The 22,693-nt window shown below is 39.2% G+C and overlaps 1 protein-coding gene across 4 annotated transcripts in view; it reads left to right on the top strand.

The window, feature by feature from the left end:
* ITCH (itchy E3 ubiquitin protein ligase) overlaps positions 1-18,208 on the top strand; it is a gene marked incomplete at its 5' end in the record, with an annotated part of 114,828 nt that extends 96,620 nt beyond the window's left edge. For 3 of the 4 annotated variants that reach the window (XM_084645714.1, XM_084645711.1, XM_084645712.1), the window contains 8 exons: positions 999-1,158; positions 1,459-1,592; positions 3,804-3,944; positions 5,680-5,800; positions 6,395-6,499; positions 11,742-11,838; positions 12,288-12,360; positions 15,558-18,208. In XM_084645714.1, coding sequence (XP_084501840.1) covers positions 999-1,158; positions 1,459-1,592; positions 3,804-3,944; positions 5,680-5,800; positions 6,395-6,499; positions 11,742-11,838; positions 12,288-12,360; positions 15,558-15,657 — 931 coding nt within the window. In that variant the 3' untranslated portion in view covers positions 15,658-18,208. The remainder of the gene's footprint in view (positions 1-998; positions 1,159-1,458; positions 1,593-3,803; positions 3,945-5,679; positions 5,801-6,394; positions 6,500-11,741; positions 11,839-12,287; positions 12,361-15,557) is intronic. The other variant, XM_084645713.1, reaches the window with a different exon arrangement.
* Between the last annotated feature and the right edge of the window lie 4,485 nt (positions 18,209-22,693).

Here is a 22,693-nt window from a genome sequence, read left to right as displayed (position 1 = left end):
GTGTGAACATATATAAAGTTTAAAGTGCCTCAGTAAAGTTTAGAGCAAGCATTTATGCAACTCTGCACAACTCATAAGACAAAACCATGAACTGCAGATTAGAGATTTATTGAAATACCTACTAAATGCTTTCTTATTCATTATTCTCAAAATTTGCTTCATGTGCAAGTCTTTTTATAGTACTTAAAATGAATATGCACAGACTACTTGCAGATCTGTTTTTGCTATACTTTGTTTTTTTTATATGCAACATTACAAATGTAACCTTATTTAGTATTGTCAATGTGATGTAAAATGCAAGATGACAACATTGTGACGGGAGAGACAGTAGTATATTTCATGCGATTTGCTTTTTAACCTTGGGATTATACTTGAATTTTAATTTGAAAATAAATATCAAACACACATGCTTCCTACCAGGAAATTCTAATTTGTATTTAGTCTTAAGGTTAAAAAGTGAATTCTTGAACTTATGCTGCCAGCAAAGAATTGGAACCAAGTTGTAGTATAATATGGATACCTCTTCCGCAAAAGGTGATAGTGATAATTTTTTTAAAATATGAACCTGTCAGAATTGATCTCTACCAGATTTCCTGCTTCTCTTTGAAAAGCAGCCCTTGTAAATATCTGCCACAGAAAAAAGAAATTAACTTTCTAAACGAGAAATGCTCACTGAACATAAGCACCCAGGCATATGTTAATGGGTACAATAAACTAAAGCTTAATTCAGTGATGTCCTCATTTGAGAACTAGCCAACTCTGGGCATTAGATGTTCTACTTTTTTGAGCTGCATTAGTAAACCATGTAGCGTACTGACACCTACTGTCTGTTAGCAATTGGTAACTTAATAATTTTCTGGACAGGCCAGTTTTACCAGTTGAGCACCAGCCAATCCCTAAAATAATTTTTAGCATATGTAGTAGCAAGGATACTTTCTAATGTCATCCCATTTTCTTTTGAAGTCTTCATGATTTTTTTGTTTTTTGTGTGGTTTCAGGGAATGGTTCTTTCTGTTGTCACATGAAGTGTTGAATCCAATGTATTGCCTGTTTGAATATGCAGGGAAGGATAACTACTGCTTACAGATAAACCCAGCTTCTTACATTAATCCAGACCACCTGAAATACTTCCGTTTTATTGGCAGATTTATTGCCATGGTAAGTTCAGATAATCAGTGCTCATCCACCATAGTGTGTGTTTATTTTTAAATGGTTAGTTTAAAACACAGCAGTTGTTTCAAATCAAGAGATGAACTATTTAGTGCTTTGTTGCCAGATGGCTGGCTGTAACAGCTAATACATTCAGATCACATTTTGAGGTGTGCCATTAGTAGTGATGGTATTACAGAACATCTTACAACACCTTTGGGCTCCAGGGTTTATTTGATACACTATACTGGAATATTAGGTAACCAAGCATCCTTTGGATCATTCCTGGTCTGTTTTCATGTTTTTTAGGCTTTGTTCCATGTGAGATTCATAGATACAGGTTTCTCTTTGCCATTCTATAAGCGTATCCTAAACAAGCCGACAGGACTCAAGGATTTAGAATCTGTTGATCCAGAGTTTTACAACTCTCTCATCTGGGTAAAGTGAGTTTCTAACTTTCTAATTCGTTCTTTAAATAAAAATCCAGATGTTTTTGATGTTTCATTTTATTTGTGTAATTTAGATGTAAATTTGAAATGTTTTGCAGACAGATTTTGAATAACAGAACTGTATAAATTGCAGACCAGCACTGAACTTCTTGCATTTTACTATAATTCCAACCTACATGTTCAGTAGTTCGGTAATGCTAAGGTTAACTGTCCTCCATAATTCACTAAATATTGCATAAACTAGAATTCTGTTTCTGCTTGTTTTCCCGTTGAATTAATCTGAGCATAAGCAGTCTTACACATTGTTGGAAATAGAAATGTCTGAATAGATAATCAAATATTGTTTCCCTAACAGTAGATTCAATATTTAAAAAAAAACATCTTCAGTGTAAGTTAATGTAAAAGGTGTTTCAGTGGAATCAGCTAATACCCAAGCCCAGTATTACTTTTCTTTTTATGAAAAAACAAAACCAAAAATAGGCCAAGTATTAGGATGTCTGAAATGAACAGTTAGTGGATCTCAACTTATCCTCACTTCCATCTAATCCTTCATCAGTCACCCCATCCAAATTCTACTTGTCTCATAAAACTTTCAAAAAAATATGCTCCATAGTGTGTAAAAAAAAAAAAAAAAAAGTATTTCTAAAGCATTTAAAGCACTTCAAAGTTAAACTTGATTAAAACCCCTCTGCCTCTTCGTATCCTTGACTCCTCTGCTTCCTTGCACCCCCTCCTTTGACCCCATGACCTTTCACCTCTTTTCTCTCCCATCTATGCCCTCTCAATATCCTGTCCATGCTCTATGCACCCGTACCTCATAGTTTTCCCCTACCTTGAAGGGCCCTTCTCCCCTGCAAGGGAGACAAAACAAATTTAGAGTTTGTTGGCCCAAGTCATTTTGGAAAGTTGAGTAAAAACAAGTTATAAAACTTCAGGTGTATTTAGAAAACATCATAACTTTAAGATTTTTTTTAAGCAAACTTCCAGAAAAAACTCTATTCTTGATTGAGGTGTAATATTAAAAATTTCAGTAAGATTAATTACTTTCTGGGGAAAGTGGAGGAAGATTTGAAAATAACGCCAAAAAATGGAAAGCTAGATTCAACCTGATGATTAACAAGGAGCTGATCCATAATAATGTAAATATAAGAGAAAAACGGGCCCTGTGGATGTCATCAGTAGCAAAAACTATAGGATTGTAGTTATTATTTATAAAGCATCTGCATTGCTGGAGCACTCAAGATGCTTTATTTTATAATAAAATAATATGAAGAATGTAGTTTTAAAACGCCTTATAAACTTAACAAATAAAAACAGGGAGGAGTCTCTTTAAAATGAAGGAAATGGAAACTGGGAGTAGGAAACAATAATTACAAGTCTTTTAAGGGTCAAACTTAAAAACACTTTTTGGAATAATAAATTTTAATAAAAAGACAATACTTACTTAGTTCTACTTGAGTGCAGGGGACTGGACTGGAAGACCCCTTGAAGTTCCTTCCAGTCCTACATTCCTATGATTCTGTGACACTGAGCTATATTTAAAACTAGGGAGAAATTGATTGAGACCGGTTTCATAAAGAAGTCAGTCCCACACCTGCAGAGTCACCACAGAAAGGCCCAGTGGCTTAGCAGTTTAAGACTGAGTGAAGGGAACTTTAGCTAGTAATTGGGGTTTGAGCAAGGTACCCATGAAACTGAGGCTTAGAAAGGAAGTATAATCACTAGAGCTTATATATTTATCGGCTTTAAAGTCAAAAGTTCCATCATAAAATCAGCTTGGTATATCATCATCAGCTAAAGGGGGGGAATGCAGGGATGCATTTTTTGATACAGTACGATCACGTTAACTCCAGATATCAAGTACTTCACTCTGCATAAGCTGAAAATGGCAGAAAAGCCCTGCTGAAAGACCTACAAGAGGGAAATAACAATAAACGATCCTTGTAATCATGAGAGGGCATGTGTTGCTGATGCAAAGCCATCCAACTAAATTACTGTTTAGCCTGCACACATTGTACAAGTAGAAAAGTGCACATGTAGCATTAGAGACATAGCTTTTATTGGAAAGTAGTCAAAAGTGATTCTTAACTTGAGTCATGAACTCCGAAAAAGTTTATTTAATAAGACTCTTGATTAAAAACCTCATCTAATTGGCACAGGATTTCTTTGCAGTTCTTTACAATACGTGGGGTTTGCTTCTTGCAGAGAAAACAATATTGAAGAATGTGGCTTGGAAATGTATTTCTCAGTGGATAAAGAAATTCTAGGCGAAATAAAGAGCCATGATTTGAAACCTAATGGTAGCAACATTCTGGTCACAGAAGAAAATAAAGACGAATATATTAGGTAAGAACAAATGAAGTTTTTTTTAATCTATTTCTTTACCTCCATCTATTTCTTTCCCTAGTTAAAGCAGGAGTTGAATTTGTCTAGCTACATAATTTAAAGCCCACAGAAATACTTTAAATGAACAACTCATAATGTTAGCAGCAAGTGACTGTTCTGGATGTTGTTTCTGAAAAGTGACTTTTAAAAGAAGCTGAAGAGCCACTTTTATACTGAAGATGTTCAAGCTTAATGTCCAATATGCTCTGGTAGTCAAAAATCTGAACGTTAGATTATAAACCATTTCAGAGTCTACTGAGATACTAGCCTACCACTTTTATACTGTCAGATTTAAAACTTTTGTTTACATGTCATGTGTTTTTTAATGTTTCTTTCTTATTGTCTGTTTATCAAAAATATGTTTAGAAGTTCTGTTCTCAGCCGGTTGTCTGTTAGTTGCGCCTGTAGTGCAGTCAAAATGCTTATTTTGTGATGTCACAGTCAGAGGCCTGGAAAACATGGTGGTAAATATGAGATTGACTTCACCACAGGAACATTCTGAAGCTGTGTTGGGTGGGAGGGATTCTTTATTTGAAAAAGACACTGTTATGTTGAATACTAGCAAAGGGAATGCAGGAGTGTATGGGCCAAGTAAACTTGTTAATATTGAAGTCAATTCCTCCAAATTTGCTATAGTACGAAAACCCTCCTTACAGATATGGACTTTCTGAAATAATACCTTACACCAGTGATGTGTATTGGAGGCAGAGAATAAACTCAATCTCATTTTTTCATTTCTAAATGATTTATTCTATTAAGATTACTGTTGGTTGGCAGGTCTTGGTATAATTACATGACTGAGCTGTGATAGTGTCGAACATTTCTAAATAAATAACACTAAGTCACACAAAGGGTAACACATTAGATAGGGAACACTTTTATATTTTGGAAGATATTAATAGAAAAACCCCTGAACAGAATCTGCAAAAAAAAAAACCCTTCTCTTCTAGCTTCCAGCAGCCCAGGTAAAGCTTGGATTCCTATTGCACTCCCACTTCTCTGTCTCTTCCTCTGTACCCTGCTTTGTCTCCTGAGTTGCTAGGATTGATATCCGAAATTAGCCTTCTCTCCTCTAGACTCCAATTCTCCAGGTTAGGCTTGAATTCAGCATAATATCTGCTTCTCCCTGGGTTCAGGTTCTCCGGGTCTCCTGCCTGCTTTTCACCCTTTTATTTATGGAGAGTGGAATTTCTGACACAGAGCAAAGTTTCATGATTAACAGACACAAATATGGAACTTTCCAAATGGACATAGTCGTTTCTTGGTAAGCTAGCAGTCCTCATTATCTTCACCAGTACAACTTGACCTAGTTTTTCCCTTTTCATGGTTAATGACTGAGATTTCTGGGGAGAATATTGGACAAAAATACAGTTTTTTGCTTTTTTCTTGAATACCTGGGGACTGCTGTGCACTCATTAGTATAATCGCTGGATAGATACCGCCTTCTCTTTGATCATGTAAGCTTTTTCTTAGCGGAATGGTCAGAAATGAAAGGTTTTAACTTTCACTTCAATGCTGGTTTGCACTGTATTGAGATAAGGTTACAAATTATGTGGTGTTTGGTCCTCAGAACTTTCCATAATACTCTTTAACATAGTTCACAGTTCATCACAAAGTGGGCTAACAAAAGAAATGTGGATCTGGGCAGCTTGGGACAGTTTAAATGACAGATTACCTTATCTTCTTCCTTTTCCAGGTTGGTAGCAGAATGGAGACTTTCCCGAGGTGTTGAAGAACAGACACAAGCTTTCTTTGAAGGCTTCAATGAAATTCTTCCACAGCAGTACTTGCAGTACTTTGATGCCAAGGAACTAGAGGTGAGGGACTTATTTGGGTATGGGTAAGTACGGTTGCAATTAAAGTGAACAAGACTCAATGGGAATCCAGCCCTCAATTTGCAAAACAGAGCTGTGTGATTGTTGAAGAAACTGTTGGTTAGTGGTGAAAATTTTTCCTAAACAGTTTCTTTGGTTAATACATTTCCCCCAGGAAGCATTTTTTATTTAAAAACAAAAATATGGAGAAGTTATATACACAGAAGAGAGCAGTGTTACTGTTCACACTGGGTAGTCATTTTTAATATTTCTTTTAACCGAGCTCTATATTTGAGGTCCAAAAACAGGCAGTTGTTCATCTTTTCATTAGGGAAGATTATCCCATTCTGTCTGGTTTCTTCATAATCAGAGATTACCCTTTCCTATAGTAGGTCTGAATAAAGCTCTGTGTCTGTGAGGTCACCAGCATTACTGCTTATTGATAGGTGGAAGCAAGCAGCTACTTTAAAATAAAAAGTGAATATACAGTCATAGTAGGTGTTTCCAAGTGCAAGCACAGATGTCCTTTGCTGCCACTCTATAGAAGCCATTGAAACAAAATATTAGCTTATACTTCTATATTCTCCCCCGAAAAAGGTGCTTTTATGCGGAATGCAAGAGATTGACTTGAATGACTGGCAGAGACACACCATCTATCGGCACTACACCAGGACCAGCAAACACATTATGTGGTTTTGGCAGGTTTGTGGTTGATTTTTCCTTTATCTTTAAAAGTAAGAATTACAGAAGGAGTGGGACGATGCTACAGCACGATGAGTAAAAACCAAAATCACAAAGCAAGTCTGTGCTACCATAATAGGTCCAGTTCCACTTTATTTGTGCAAAGTAATGCACATTGGAAAACATAATCCCAACTATACATACAAAAAGATGGAGTCTAAATTAGTTGTTACCACTCAAGAAAGAGATCTTGGAGTCATGGTTGGCTCTCTGAAAACGTCTGCTCAATGTGCGGTGGCAATCAAATAAACTAACAGAATGATGGAACCACTGGGAAAGGGATGGATAGGACAGTAATTATCTTAATGCCACGATATAAATCCGTGGTACACCCACACCTTAAGTACTGCATGCAGTTCTGGTCACCCCATCAAAAAAAAAGATATTAGAATTGAAAAAAGTATAAAGAAGGGCAACAAATTTGGTTATGGGGATGGAACAGCTTCCATATGACGAGAGAGAGTAAAAAGACTGGCTGTTCAGCTTAGAAAAGAGACGACTAAGGGGGAATATGACAGAGGTCTGTGAAATCATAACTGCTGTGGGGAAAGTGAATAAGGAAGTGTTGCTTACCCCGTCATATAACACAAATACTAGGGGTCATCCAATGAAATTATTTAAGCAGCAGGTTTAAAATTAACAGAAGGAAGTACTTCACACAACACAGTCAACCTGTGGAACTCATTGTCAGGGGATATTGCGAAAGCCAAAACTATAATGGCGTTCAAAAAACAAATTAGACAAGTTCATGGTGAATAGTTCCATCGATGGCTATTTGTCAAGATGGTCAGGGATGCAACTCCTAGCCTCTGACTACCAGAAGCTGGGAGTGGACGACAGGGTGGATCACTCAATTGCCTGTTCTGTTCATTCCCTCTGAAGCACCTGGCATTGGCCACGGACAGAAGACAGGAGACTGGGCTAGGTGGATCATTAGTCTGATCCAGTGTGTTGGTTCTTATGTTTTTTATGTTAGGCTATCATGCAGCCAGACAAAATGATCTGGCTGACACCTTCCTCCATTCTCCGGTTGTCAGACAAGCAGAACGAAAATACCAGGTTCCATCCCAGGATTTGAGCAGTTCTATCTACATCCACTCCTGACTTTTTAGATGGATCCATAATGAATGAGAAAATTTGTCAGAGCTGTTGCTAGGTCACCCCAAGACAGACACTAAAAAGCTTGGTGTTTTTGGCGGAAAAATTTATTCCAAGGAAATCTATAACTTCAGATTGCCAACTATCACACCTGATTGTTGCAGTATGACTTCTCCAAGTAGGAAGCCATATCCTGTTTAGTCACCAAGCTGCCTGAAGATTCAAGGGAGCAGTTTCAGTCACTCATGGCTGAGGATTGCCTCATAGCTTATTCAGTGCTGCACACTTCTCAGTCTATGGCAACAGATGTAATGATGCAATTCTTGGGAATCCCAGTAGAGGTGCAACAAACGATTAAGGGGCTTCCCCTTAGAAAGGTGTGCCTTGTTCTTTTCCAGAACAGATAAGACTGCACACTCTAAAGCACTCCATAGAAATAGAGAACACAGCAATGGCTGAAGTGTTAAATGCCTTTTTTGTTTGTTTTCAGCAAAAAGATTAGCAGTGATCAGACGAATAACATAGTAAACATCAGTGTAAATGGGATAGTTTCTAAGGCTAAATCTGGGAAAGAACAAGTTAAGAATTACTGTACTTAGACAAGTTAGATGTCTTCAAGTTGGCAGTGCCAGACAAAATACATCCTGGAATACTTAAGAAACTGACTGAAGAGATCTCTGAGCCATTAGCAATTGTTGAGAACTCATGGAGGACTGCAGAGATCCCAGATGACTGGAAAAGGGCAAATATAGTACCTATCTATAAAGTGGGAATAAGGACAACCCAGGGAATTATAGACCTGTCAGCTTAACTTCAGTACCTGGAAAGATTATGGAGCAAATAAACAATTAATTTGTAAGCACCTAGAAGATAATAAGGTGATAAATAACAGTCAACATGAATTTGTCAAGAACAAATCATGTCATGCCAACCTAATATCTTTCCTTGACAGAGTAACAAACCTTGTAGATGGGGGGCGAAGCAGTTGATGTGATATATCTCAATTTTCTTAAGGTTTTTGCTACTGTCTCTCATGACCTTCTCATAAGCAAACTAGGGAAATTTGCCTAGATGAAACTACTATATGGTGAGTGCACGATTGGTTGGACAGTTGTACTGTTTTAGTTCACTGTCACGTTGAAAGGTCATATCAAGTGGGGTCCCACAGGGATCTGTCCTAGGTCTTGTTCTATTCAGTATCTTCATGAATGATTTGGACAATGGCATAAAGAGTGCACTTATAAAGTTTGCGGTTCTAGGAGGGGTTACAGGCACTTTGGAGAACAGGATTGGAATTCTATATGATGACAAACTGGAGAAATAGTCTGAAATAAATAGGCTAAAATTCAGTTGGGACAAATGCAAAGTAGTACACTTAGGAAGGAAGAATTGATTGCACAAATACAAAATGGAAAATGACTGCCTAGGAAGGAGTACTGCAGAGAAGAATCTGGGGTTATAGTGGATCATAAACAAAATGAGAATCAACACTTGCAAAAAAAGCAAACATCATTCTGGGATGCATTTGTGGGAGTGTTGGAAGCAAGACATGAGAAGTAATTCTTCCACTCTACTCAACACTGTTAAGATCTCAACTGGAGTATTGTGTCCAGTTCTGGGCACCACACTTCAGAAAAGATGTGGACAGATTGGAGAAAGTCCGGAGAAGAACAACAACAATGATTAAAGGTCTAGAAAACATGACCTATGTGGAAAAATTGAAAACACTGGGTTTCTTTAGTCAGAAGAAGAGAAGACTGAGGGGGGAAGTACCTAAAGGGTTGCTCTAAAGAAGAGGGTGATAAATTGTTCTCCTTATTCACTGAGAACAGGAAAGAAGTAATTGCCTTTAATTGCAGCATGGGAGATTTAAATTAGACATTAGGAAACTGTCAGGGCAGTTAAGCACTGGAATGGATTACCTAGGAAGGTTGTTGAATCTCTGTCATTGGATGTTTTTAAGATCAGGTTAGACAAACCCCTGTCAGGGGATGGGCTAGATAATAGGTGGTCCTGCCTCAGTGCAGGGGGCTGGACTAGATGACCTCTTGAGGTCCCTTCCAGGCCTGCATTTCTATGATTCTCTGATAAGAATAGTTCTGAAGTGCTTGGGACTCTACACCCCCACAATGAAAAGGACACTATATCATCCTCTATACCAGCCTAGACAGCAATATTACCATCAGGCAGACCAACCTAAGAAGAGGAAAAGATCACAGAGGAGGCAGCAGATGCCTGCCTTTTCCTCAGGTAAAGGCATCCCCAGTCCTCAAAATAGCAGATTTGACTCATTTGAGGACAGCGTGCCAGTTGACCTGGATCCATCTGGCCCTTTCCTGCCTTTCTGGAACAGTTTACCCCATTTCCTGCAGACGTTTGTAGAGCAACAGCATGGTCCTCGGTCTGTACTTTTACCAGACATTCCAGACTGTTGCTTCAAGGAAAGATCCAGACGTAGGCAAGGCAGTCCTACAGTCCCTCTTCTGATGAGACTTGGAGCCCCACCTCCTGAGGTAACAGCTTGGGAGTCACCTACAATGTAATGGACATATGTAAGCACTCAAAGAAGAAAAAGCAGTTAGTGACCTTCTTGTGACTGCTGTTTTTCTAAATGTGTTGCATGTGTCTGTTACACGACCCACCCTTCTACCCCAGTGCATCAGAGTCTACCACTGGATTCTAGAGCAAAGGAACTGGAGGAGGGATGAGGCTTTTCTGCCCTCTGAGGAGCTGAGCAGTGGGCAGGGCTGCCCAGTGGGTATTGCTGGGGAAAATTCTCCAGCACCAGTGCAGATGCCTACAGTGTAATGGACATATGCAACACAACTCAGAACAACAGTTAGGAGAAAGTAAGTAGCCTTTCTTTCTATCTAAGAACTTGCAGCAAAACCCACCCTTCTATCATGCATCTTATTAATAAAGCCCTACACAGATCAGGAAAACATGCTACCTGCTAAAAGAAAGAAATGGCCATAAGGTGTGAAGAAGTAGTTGCCCTAGCAGTGCTGATGGTTTTCAGCTTTATGATAAAGTATTTCACAACTTCTGCTGGGATGGACCTAAGATCAGAGAGACTTGTTAACAGGTTTCCTCAATTTAGGAGTAAAAACCTGCCTTGTAGGGGCAGCTAGTGACTGGCGCTACTGACCATTCTGAACCCCAAAGCACTAAAGGTACTCCAGTATCCTGCCCAGCTGTCCCTCTGCGTCCCCTGGGCTTTATTACAAAGTGTGAATCTGAAATGGAGACAGAGCATTAGTGATGCTACTGTCAGTCCCTGCATACAGCAAGCCTGGAAATACATATTTTCCTGCAGGTTCTGGAGACATTAATTCCCTTATGACTGCCATGACCCTTGGAGAACTAGATGTTTGGCTGTTGGCAATAGGCACTACAGCTTAGTTATTCAACCGGAGTTTAATTTTTCTGTTATCAAAATTACATTCTGCTCTCTTCCCTCCTCCCCCAGTATATTAATACAGCCACCAACATGGGAATATAGTCCCAGGAAGGGTATGTTTCCTGTTACACCAGTAGAAAGCCGATCTTTCAGTCAGACGTTAGCATGTCAAATGTTGGATACTGAGTGTCTGATCTTCAAAATGAAGATTAGAACGGTGTAGTATTAAATGATGATCACCTTTTGGACAGTTAGTATTTTAGAATATTTTTCAGAAACCTATTTTCTGTCTTTCCTAAAATAAAAATATTTAGGAGCTATCTTGATGCGCTCCAAAGAAAATTCTGGTAGTCACTTATGCAGACAGAAACCTAACATGTTCTTAATTCTGAATAAAGAAACCAAGTAACTTAAATGTAACATAACATGTAACTTTTTATGTTCCTCTTCACCTAACTCATGTTCTTTCGGGCAAGTAATTTAACCTCTCTATTCAGTGCCTGATTTGTGAAATGGGGATCATAATGCTTCCCTAACTTTGTAAGGTGCTGAGAGAGACTTTATTAATGCATACTATTACTGCTCCAGAGGATTTTCACAGTAATATAACTAATTGGTTAATTTATGGTCATAGATGTTCTTTGTAAAAATAATTGTGTGTAGAAGGCGCACCTACATATCTGTTTTATATTCGTTCCCTTTCAGTTTGTGAAAGAAATAGACAATGAGAAGAGAATGCGACTATTGCAGTTTGTTACAGGAACATGCAGATTACCAGTTGGAGGATTTGCTGACCTCATGGGTATGTAGAATAATCCTTCTAATGTATTAGCTCATTTTTTAAAAGGACAAATTGTATTTTGTGATTGTTTATGAACAGCTTTTTTGTAATGAATCAAATCAAATACATTTCACTAGCTATTCTCATAATTCCCCATTATATTTCAACCATGGCAGGGTGGAGAAAAACATACACTGATCTCGAGTGCTCCCAGACTGCCTTCAAAACCATTTCTTTAAGTTTGTGCACTTCACCATGTAAATGGTTTGATCTGGCTGGAGATGAGTGATTGAAGGCAGACTTCTTTATTCTTCTATTGCCAGTAAAGATAATCTTGTCTTTTTGGGGTGCTTTAGATTTGATGTGTAGAATATTATCTACTGCATTAAGGAAAGCTAGCTATGTCCCACACTTTCTCATGCCAGTTGCAAATATGGGTATCACTTTAAAATACTTGATTTTTATTGCAGGGAGCAATGGACCCCAAAAGTTTTGTATTGAAAAAGTTGGAAAAGAAAACTGGTTACCCAGAAGTCATACTTGGTGAGTACTCGTTAGATTAGAATATTATTGTCCTTCTAATAATCCTTTGTTAGACTACTTTAATATTTTAGCAAGGGTTAATATAGCAACAGTTTATTTTGGGACTCTAAGCATAAGTGATGCTCAAATATATAGGGGTCCAGAGATTACAAAGAAAAATTAACTCTGGCCTGGAATCTGCTTTACAGCCATAATCACCCTGTATTCTGCAAATCCTACATTAGCTTTAGCGAAAGTGGAGAATGCCCAGGACCTTTTGGAGTCGAGCCTTAAGTATGGATAATCATTTTGAACTGAATCGTAGTTTAGTATAGAACCAAAACAATTTTATAGTTCTTACTCTAAACCTTAGTGATCCACATATTTGTTTCCAGTGGGTAATCAACCATTTATTTTTTTAACTTGATTTACATATTTATTGCCCTCCATTTGTTTTTCTGGCCAGCTGTAGCAAACAATACCCTCTGCAAAAGTGGAACTGCCTGTAAAAGGAAACTGACCCCACACTTCAAGAAGGATGTGGGAAAATTGGAAAGAGTCCAGCGGAGGGCAACAAAAATGATTAGGGGGCTGGAGCACATGACTTATGAGGAGAAGGCTGAGGGAACTGGGATTATTTAGTGTGCAGACAAGAAGAATGGGGGGGGGGGGGGTTGATAGCTGCTTTCAACTACCTGAAAGGGGGTTCCAAAGAGAATGTATCTAGACTGTTCTCAGTGGTACCAGATGACAGAACAAGGAGTAATGGTCTCAAGTCTAGGTTGGATATTAGGAAAAACTTTTTCACTAGAGGGTGGTGAAGCACTGGAATGGATTATCTAGGGAGGTGGTAGAATCTCCTTCCTAAGAGGTTTTTAAGGTCAGGCTTGACAAAGCCGTGGCTGGGATGATTTAGTTGGGGATTGGTTCTGCTTTGAGCAGGGGGTTGGACTAGATGACCTCCTGAGGTCCCTTCCAACCCTTATATTCTATGATGAGCATCACATAATCCTAGTTATTTTCCTTCTACAGCTAGATCCAGATAGAAAGCATTTCTTCCGGCACTGGTTGTGCCTCAGTTGATAGTTTGGTGCTTGGCATGTTTTGATGGACATGTTAGGAGTCAAGTATTTATATTGCATGAAATGTATAAATGCTTTGGAGTATGGCAGGGAGGGCACAAATGATATTGAGACTGCTTTTTGGGGTGTGGTATGGGGGATACATTGGACTAGTGCTCTACAGCTGAGATAGATGTTTCAGTAAAAATAAAGTATTGACACAAAATGGAGCCAGGATAGTCAGAAATTATGAATAGCTGTAACTCTGACTTCAAGTTTCAGAGTAACAGCCGTGTTAGTCTGTATTCGCAAAAAGAAAAGGAGGACTTGTGGCACCTTAGAGACTAAACAGTTTATTTGAGCATAAGCTTTCGTGAGCTACAGCTCACTTCATGCGATGAAGTGAGCTGTAGCTCACGAAAGCTTATGCTCAAATAAATTGGTTAGTCTCTAAGGTGCCACAAGTACTCCTTTTCTTTTTCTGACTTCAAGTTGTTTCTTATATAGCAATTTTTTTCTTTGTAACTGCACTTTCTATAAATAAAGCTTTAATCTTAGCTCATAGCCAGCTGTCTTTTGTAAGAATATCCTTGGGCAAGTCACCTGCAGTCATTGAACCCGGAACCTCCAGATCTAAAAGCATGAGCTTCTACTGCTTGAGCTAAAAGACAAAATCTGTTAGCACAGAGGCAAGGACCTGTAACTCTGTCTATGTGGTGCAGTCACTATCAGGAGACAGTGTCATGCTGTTAGTGTAGGTTACATAAACATCTGGCCAAAGGAATGTCTCAATTAGTTGCCAGTTTCGAAAGCTGTAAGGGTCTCTGGAATTGTTTCCTACTGTGGTAAATCTTATATAAAGATGATTGAATGCCAGCACAGTCTGACTGTTGCCATTTTAACATACTAAATTTGTTCCTTCCTGCATCAAGAGAAGCTCAAATTTTTCATGACTTTAAAGTTTAGTTGATTATTATATATTGTTAGAATCCTGCCCTTATTCACTCCAAAATAACTTGAACCTTTCAACAGCCAGAACCTGTCTTTAACGTACAGCATGGTCTCCATATTCTGTGGCATTGTCGTACAGCATACTGAAAATTCTATGGCAGCTTCATTTATTTTTTTTGAAATACTGTGAATAAATCATGAGGATCTGTTTGTTATGATATTTAAATTCTCTGCCTGTAAAGGCATGGGGAGGCAGTTCGGGATTGGGTAAGCATTTTAGCTTTATATTCCTGCTAAAATGTTTAGTGGTGAAATAGTTGAGTGTGGACATTGAAACATATAGATGCCAATTTTAGAATCGACATATCATTGAGATAAAGGTCAATTGAAACCTCACAAAGCTGCTGTCTGCAAATTGAGGGAGAGAATACTGCTTCTCTTTTATACGTGAGTTGCATTTTCAAGGTTATTTTCACAAAAATGTATTTAATTTAAAGTTGAAAGTCAGACAAATATACTGTGGCAAGGGGTAGTTGTCTCTGCAAATTCTACAGCTGCACAACTAGACTACACAGCTATTGTGTAACTTAATTTAAAAATTGCATATAAACTTACTTCCAAAAAAGTCAGCATTAATCTGGTCTCATTCCATCAATCACAATGCATTTATATTAGAAAATTTCCCCTTTGACTTAAAAAAATAAAAACAGAAAAGATGCAACTTACTCTCTTTGGTAGACCCTTTCCTTCAGCCATTTTCATTTTTCTCAGGGGGAAAAAAATAAGCAGTTTTAAGTAGAGTAATATTACCAGTGCATACACTTTTAAAAGTGACTAATGATTTTGGGTGCCCAGCTTAACACTTTAAAGGGATCAGATTTTTAGTCAATGGATAAGTGCACCACACTTCTGGAAATCCAATCTCTTTCAAGTGTGTCAAGATTTGCACCCAAAAATAGGGACATCTGAAATCACTGGTCACCTTTTGAAAATGTGTAGACCCAGGCTATCAGTGGATTTTTTTTCTTTCTCCATCTAAATATAAAATAAATAGCTGTGTAATAAGTGTGATTTCTACTCTGGATAGTGGGGAGTTGAGTACCCTGGATTTATGTTCAAGGTGCATCTGTTAGTAAAATGATTGGTTTTGTTGTGTTTTAATTTTTTTAAATTCTTTTTTAGAAGTTGTTTAATTTTTATTTTCAGTTTCAATCGCTTGGACCTGCCACCCTACAAGAGTTATGAGCAGTTGAAGGAAAAATTATTATTTGCAATTGAAGAAACAGAAGGATTTGGGCAAGAGTAATCACATGTGTGAATTTGCACCCCGAAGAACATGAACTTGTGTGATGTATGTTCTTCTCTTCCTCTGCTTGTTGCACATCTCATTGTAAAGTAAACTTGACTAGGATTTATTTAAACAATTACTAGTGTGTAAGTAAATGGATGTTATCCTGAGACTTTATCCCCACTAACTCTGGATTTCTACAGAGCCCTTCCAGAAATCAAATCAGCAAATTATTCATCTACAAATGAAATGTGACCTAACTAGAGATTTAATACAGCTCTCAGCTCTGCTTTGTTTCACAATTCATTAATTAGAATGTGTCCTCCTTAATGACCGTTTTTTAAAAACTGGGCTCTGTCTTTCCTTTTTAGTAGCATTTCTTTTGCTACTGATGCACTGGGAAGTGCAATGCTGCAGCATCCTCATAAGCCTCTTTACAACAGTGTTATTAGAGCCAGCTTGTAGCCAGCTTCTGGGTACTATGAGCAGATCCATTGCTTGGCTGTTGTGTCTTACTCAAGTGTGGCCTGTTTGTTTGTTTTTTCCCCTCCTGGAGCTTGTTCACGTTTCATTTTGATTCAGATCATTGCTAAGGGGGGTGTAGAACTACTGCACATGTCCAGAGTATACCTTGTTTTGTTTTTTAAATCCTGTTAATTCTGGCATGATAACCTGTCTGAGGTTGTTGCCATGTTTGAGCTCCCTCTCCTATCTCAGAAGAATTTTGATCCATTTCCATATAATACACACACTTAATGTCAGATACAATATTAACACTGTGGTACTTCAACACTCATTTTGCAAAAGATGAGACCATCTGGGATTTCAAGTAAATGCACTGAATACATTTGCAGATTGCTGTTTCTTATCAAATGTGTTAATGGAAAGTAGACTTGATGTTGCTGTTAAGTGCCCAATCAAATAGTTTTCTTCTAGGATTTTATCCTGTTGTCAGGAAGAGGTATACCATGTAACTGGATTCTAAAACATGGCTATAAAGCAGCCTCAAAATTGTATTGCTTTATAATTTTAGTGGAGAACTGATGTGCTATAATTGGCTAAGAAATAGTCAGTCCTAGAAAGTTTAGTCAAGGATTGCAGACGTCCAAATGTTGATATATCAGTAAATTCAGTAGCTCCGTAGAGGTTAGAACTAATGTGTTCAGACTAACTCGGCCCTGAGTTGCTTCTGAGCAGTAACTTCTGTAGTGTGTGTATTCTTTCTGATTTGGACGGATAACACCTTTCACTTCCTGTTATCTATTAATATTACAATTTTCTAACAGCATACAATAGTATTTTACATTATACTTCCTCTTTTGGAATTAATGCACTTTCTGTATATGGTCAGCTCTCTCCCTGGCCTTCCTTCCTCCGGTTGATTAAACTTCAATGGGATGAGTTTCTAACTATGGGAAGAGAGATGACGCTTGAAACGGCAGTAGTGCATGTTAATGCATACCTGCTTCTGCCTCCAGAGTGTCACAGTGCCCTTTGGAAGGCTACTAATATTAGAGTTGGAAGAGGACAGATGGGCACTGTCCAATCGAACTTCCATCTGGGAAGAAAATGTTTCTTAACATTTATTGTGAGGGCTTTTCTGTACCAGGTCATGCAAAGGGATCAGTTGTTCCTCAGCATGTGCTTGTAAGAAGGGGGAATGGCTTAGACCTCTAGTGTTTTTACTTTTTTTGCCATGCATAGTCCAAGAAATGCATGTAAACATGTTGCTGGTTTTAGAGAAATTGACCCACTTTTATCTTTTCCCTGGTGGATGAGAAGTGAACTGACTTTATCTTATCTGGAGGAATGTCTGCCAACTCCCAAAACATCTGATGAATATCTTGCAACATATGGCTCATGGAACAAAAGCCTGATAAATATTTTCTGTTGATGATTCTTACAATGAAGCCTAGTTATCTAACATATTTACGAGAAAGATTAGATTAAGTGAGATAATGGGAGATTAAGCTATGGAAAATAGTTTTTGTGTTCTGCATAATGATTCATGTTTCATGTAGGGACCTAGATATATTAATGTATAAATATCACCCAGAAGGCTTTCTGCCCTATATTTTTAAAATAAAGAATAGTTATAGTTGAAATAGCCATAGCCCTAGTTCTATAGGGTGAGGCTGTTTAATATTTTTATGGTTGAAATGTTTAGTTCAGGAAAAAGGTAAATGCTTGTATATATTTTTGCAGTCCGGGGTCTCACTTACTCCATTTCTTCCTTTAATTTAAATGGCATGTTTATATGTCTTTACTGCTGTATTAGGGAAGGGGAAAGGGGGCTGGATATCCCAAGCACCAGAAGTCATGTTATAAAATATTGCAAATAAGAAATATTTCACTGAAAAATTAATCTGTAAAATGAAATATTGAATTTTGGCCAAAATGTTAACATTTAAAAATAGGTTTATAGTAAATGTTTAAATTAGCAATATTTATGAAAACCATACTAAAAATTGCTTTTAAAATACATTCTGCTTTGTAAGCATTGTAAATGCTAACAGATCTGTTAATTTTTTACAGCATGTTTTGTTGAAATAAAAAGGAATTAATACGAGCAACTAATGCTCTCTTCTGCTCTTTACGGGGATCTGGGGAAACCATCATGTGTGCAAGCACACGGTTTGGCACACCATGTGATGGGCAGAGTGACTTTGGACTCCAAGTGATCTTTGGTAGAGATTAATGAACATGTATCTGCCTTCCTTAAGTTGATTTAGCAGCCTGTAAATTGCAGTAAACTGATACTTTGTCTATACTGTATGCACGTGAGAATGTCAGTGGATCCAGTTACGTGAGATTTACAATAACGCTATTTAGGATTTGGCTTTATGAAGATGTTAATTTTGATTAACATAAGTTCAGTGGATCAAAATTGTTACCGCTAACACAGTCTGGTATTTCTGGGTAGTTCAGAAAATGTTAACATATTAATGAAATGTGTCGTAAAAGAGTCATGACTTAAAATTTGCTGCAGTATAAATAGGGCCTACCAAATTTACGGTCCATTTTGGTCAATTTCAGTCACAGGATTTTTAAAATTATAAATTTTATGATTTCAGCTATTTAAATCTGAATTTTCATGGTGTTGTAATTGTAGGGGGCCTGACCCAAAAAGGAGTTGGGGGGGGTCGCAATGTTATTGTAGAGGGGGTTGCGGTACTGCTACCCTTATATCTGCTCTGCTGCCGGTGGCAGCGCAGCCTTCAGAGCTGGGCATCCAGAGAGCAGCCGCTGCTGGCCAGGAGCCCAGCTCTGTAGACAGAGCCGCTGCCAGCAGCAGCGCAGAAGTAAGGATGGCCTGGTATGGTATTGCTACGCTTACTTCTGCGGTGCTGCCTACTGAGCTGGGACCTCAGTCAGCAGATGCCACTCTCCAGCTGCCCCCCTCTGACGGCAGCAGGACAGAAGTAAAGGTGGTATGATGTGGCATTGCCACCCTTACTTCTGCCCTGCTGCTGGCAGGGCGCTGCCTTCAGAGCTGGGCACCCAGCCAACAGCCGCCACTCTCCAGCCACCCAGCTCTGAAGGTAGTGCAGAAGTAAGGGTGGCAATACAGCAACCCCCATAAAATAGCCTTATGACACCCCCCCCCCCCCCCGCAACTCCCTTTTGGGTCAGGACTCCCAATTTGAGAAACACTGGTCTCACCTGTGAAATCTGTTTAGTGTAAGGTAAAAGCACACACAAGACCAGATTTCACTGTGGGCTGGGGGGAGGTTGGGGAGACAAGATTTCACTGTCTGTGATGGGTTTTTATCATGGCCATGAATTTGGTAGGGCTCTAAGTATAAAATTTTTTATATATTTTTTTTTAATTTATCCAGTTGATTTGTGTAAAAGAAAAAATAATTTGTGACCAAATATATTGCAGTTTTTAATATATGACAAAAAAGCAAACTGTGGTATAACTCACCATTTATTTGTTTCATGTTTTCCTAACATTCTGCACTGGATTTGTAATCTAAACATCTTCCACTCCGTTGGTATCTCCAGCCCCCCTTCCTGTTTTTGTGTGTGTGTGGTGGCTTTTCATTTTCTTTCAGAATCATAGTTTGTAAATATGTGCTCTAGTGAACTAGTATATGAACTAGGATCAGCAGCACTGGATTGTAAAATACTGTACTGAAATTCCATTGTTGAATTTTCCTTGAACTGTAATTTTAAATACTCAGGTAACTGTAAAAGTATCTCAGAAAGTCAAATACTTTTATAAAAGTACTTCAAGAGCTGGTCTTCCTGTCATCATTTCCTTTCCTGATATGAAACTTAAGTTTGTAATTACATGTTCCCTTTAGCAGTGGAAGCTGTAAGGTTGGTTTGTTGTCAGTTCACTTCTAGGAACGGTTCTGCCATGGTTAATCTCAAAGGAACTCAGCAGTGTGATCACATTATTGTGGGTTTTATGATTGGTTTCATCACAGCCAGATGTCCCATGTCCTGACTTTTAGGAATTATTTTATTTAAAGTTTAGTGCTGTACCTGGATCCTGTGCCTAGAGCATAGTGAGAATGATGGTCCGAAGAAGCAAGATCTAGGTCACTGGGCTGCTTGGAGGAAAGGGGCAAGGCATTGGTGGGGGGGAGATAGGATTAAATGAACTGTCATTCACCTTGGCTCTACACTACAGAAGTGACCAAGGTGAAATATGATTGTGACCCAACTGTTTATAATTTCTTCTTGCCTGAGTGGACAGGAGGGGGAAAAATCTACTAAGGAACAAAGCTTTAGTATAAGAATCTCCCCAGGGTTGAATCTCAGTCTCCCAGTGGGATCACAGCCAGAGTTTATGGTACTAATCTGTACTTAAATATGGTAACTTTTGTAATGTAGAAAGAGCCTTGGATGTAGCCCTCATCTTTATCAACATTTGCCATGACATGAGGTTTTGCTGATGTTTCTGTGATGAAGCCTCTGCTCCTTAGATCTTTATTTATAAAAATGAAGTGAAAAAATGATATTTTAGTGGGTCTAGTTGCCCTTTTTTGTTTTTCTTGTACATCACCACCTGTTTGGTACAAACTGACGCAACTGAGTCTCCTCAAGAGTGACCCAAGACCAGAATACTAGGGGTGTGGCAGACAAAGTGCATATGGGATGAGAAGTGAAGATGAAGACACGCAAGACTAAAATCGGAGAGGGGTGTTGCACTCCAGGATTGAGGTGCATTAGTCTATACTAGAGATGGCAACTAATTAATTAGATTCAGTCTAATTAGTGACATTATAATTAGTCTAATTTCAATTAGCTATGTAATTACATTCTTTGCTATGATTTAGCACTTCACGTCTGGGCTGATCACCTAATGAGATTCTTCTTCGAGTGATTGCTCATATTGATTCCAATTAGGTGTGCGCACTGCTTGCACAGTCGGAAAGTTTCTCCCCTAGCAGCACCTGCCGGGTCGGCTGTGGAGCCCCCTGGAGTGGTACCTCCATGGCTCTCAATATATGACCCTGCCGACCCGGCACTGCCTCAGTGCCTTTTTACCGCCAGTGACGGTCGTTGGAACTGTGCCATCTTGCTTTGCAAGCTCTCCACCTTTCCCTAGCTTCTCTTTTGGACTGTTTGTATTTTACAGTTGTTCAGTTAGTTCTTAGTTATTGTAGTTCTAGTTAGTAGTTAGCTAGCTGTCGGGCTGGGTGGTTTACCCTCCACCCTGAATGCTTTCTCCTTGGGGGACTTGCCTGCCTAAATCCCAGGGGTTCAAGTCCTGCAACAAGCCCATGCCAACAGGCGAACCTGATGACGCTTATTTAAAGTGTCTGGGGAAAGCACATCTGTCAGAAAGGTGCAGGATTTGTAAGGGCTTTCAGCCCCGAACCAAGGAAGAGCGTGACTTTAGATTGAAGCAGCTCCTTATGGAGGCGGCACTTTGACTGCAACCCGGATCGGTGCAGCAGGACTCTGCACCAAATTCCTCAGTGCACAGTGCCCCAACGGCAGTGGTGGAGGCGACACTGTGAAAGGACTCTGGTAGAGACCGACGGCATTGTCACTCCCCGGCACCAAAGACGGCAGGACTGGCCTGGCACCGATCCCGTTCACTGAGGTGGTAGAGTCGGAGGACCCTATGGTGGACATCCCGGCACCAGCAGGACCATCCACGGTCGCTGTACCCCTTATCAAAACTATACAAGCCAATGCAAAGACCATTTGGCAGATCCTGGCCTTCATTCCCTCTCACCGCTAAGGGTGTGGAGAAGAATTACTTTGTGCCCTCCAAGGGGTTCGACTACCTGTTCACATGCCCACAGCCTTGCTCGTTGGTGGTGTCAAAGTTTGACTCAGACCCACTCTGTTTTATCAGCAAAGCTGCTCTGCTAATACATTTAGAAGTGAGCCCCCCGAGTGGAGCTTGTGTCTTTTAATTTATACAGTTTTTTGGAGAACAAGTTACAGAGAAGTTACAGACAAAAGAAGAAAAAGATTTTAGTCACCACCCTTCGAGATCCCTGAGACCAGTCACGTATTTTCAATTACCTGCCACCCTTAACAATCTCCTTTAACAGCTTCCAGTTAACTTAACTAATTGCCCTTCACACCTTCCATTCTGATGCCTGCTTCTTAGACGTGCTGGCTCTATCTTAATTGCTTCTCCATTCAAAAGCTAACTGTCCCTACGTGTGCTCCCTCAGATACTTTGTATCATGTTTTGGTATGCCTCTCATATACAATGTATCCAGCATGTCCCCTTATACAATGTTATACTTCCATAATAGTGTCAGCAGTAAATGAGAGGGACAGTCAGGGTCAGCAAGTCCCAGCACCTAAATCTAAGGACGCCAAGCGCCTGGACTTATTCAGATGCAAAATTTACTCCACCGGGGGCTTGCAATTTAGGATTGTCAACTAGCAGCCAATCCTGAGCAGGTACAGTTTTAACTCCTGCAACTCAATGCTGAATTTTAGGGAGCTGGTACCAGCAGAGACCAGGGAGGAGTTTGGAGCTACGTAGAGGAGGGCAAGGCAGTGGCATGGAGCTCTTTACAGGCCTTACTGGACACTGCGGCCTCGACAGCGTGCACCTCGTCCTCAGGGA

The sequence above is a fragment of the Lepidochelys olivacea genome (assembly GCF_965140295.1).
Source record: "Lepidochelys olivacea isolate rLepOli2 genome assembly, chromosome: 13".
Taxonomy (NCBI): Eukaryota; Metazoa; Chordata; order Testudines; family Cheloniidae; genus Lepidochelys; species Lepidochelys olivacea.
The sequence above is the reverse complement of the archived record's forward strand: the minus strand, read 5'-3'. Positions and strand labels throughout refer to the sequence as shown.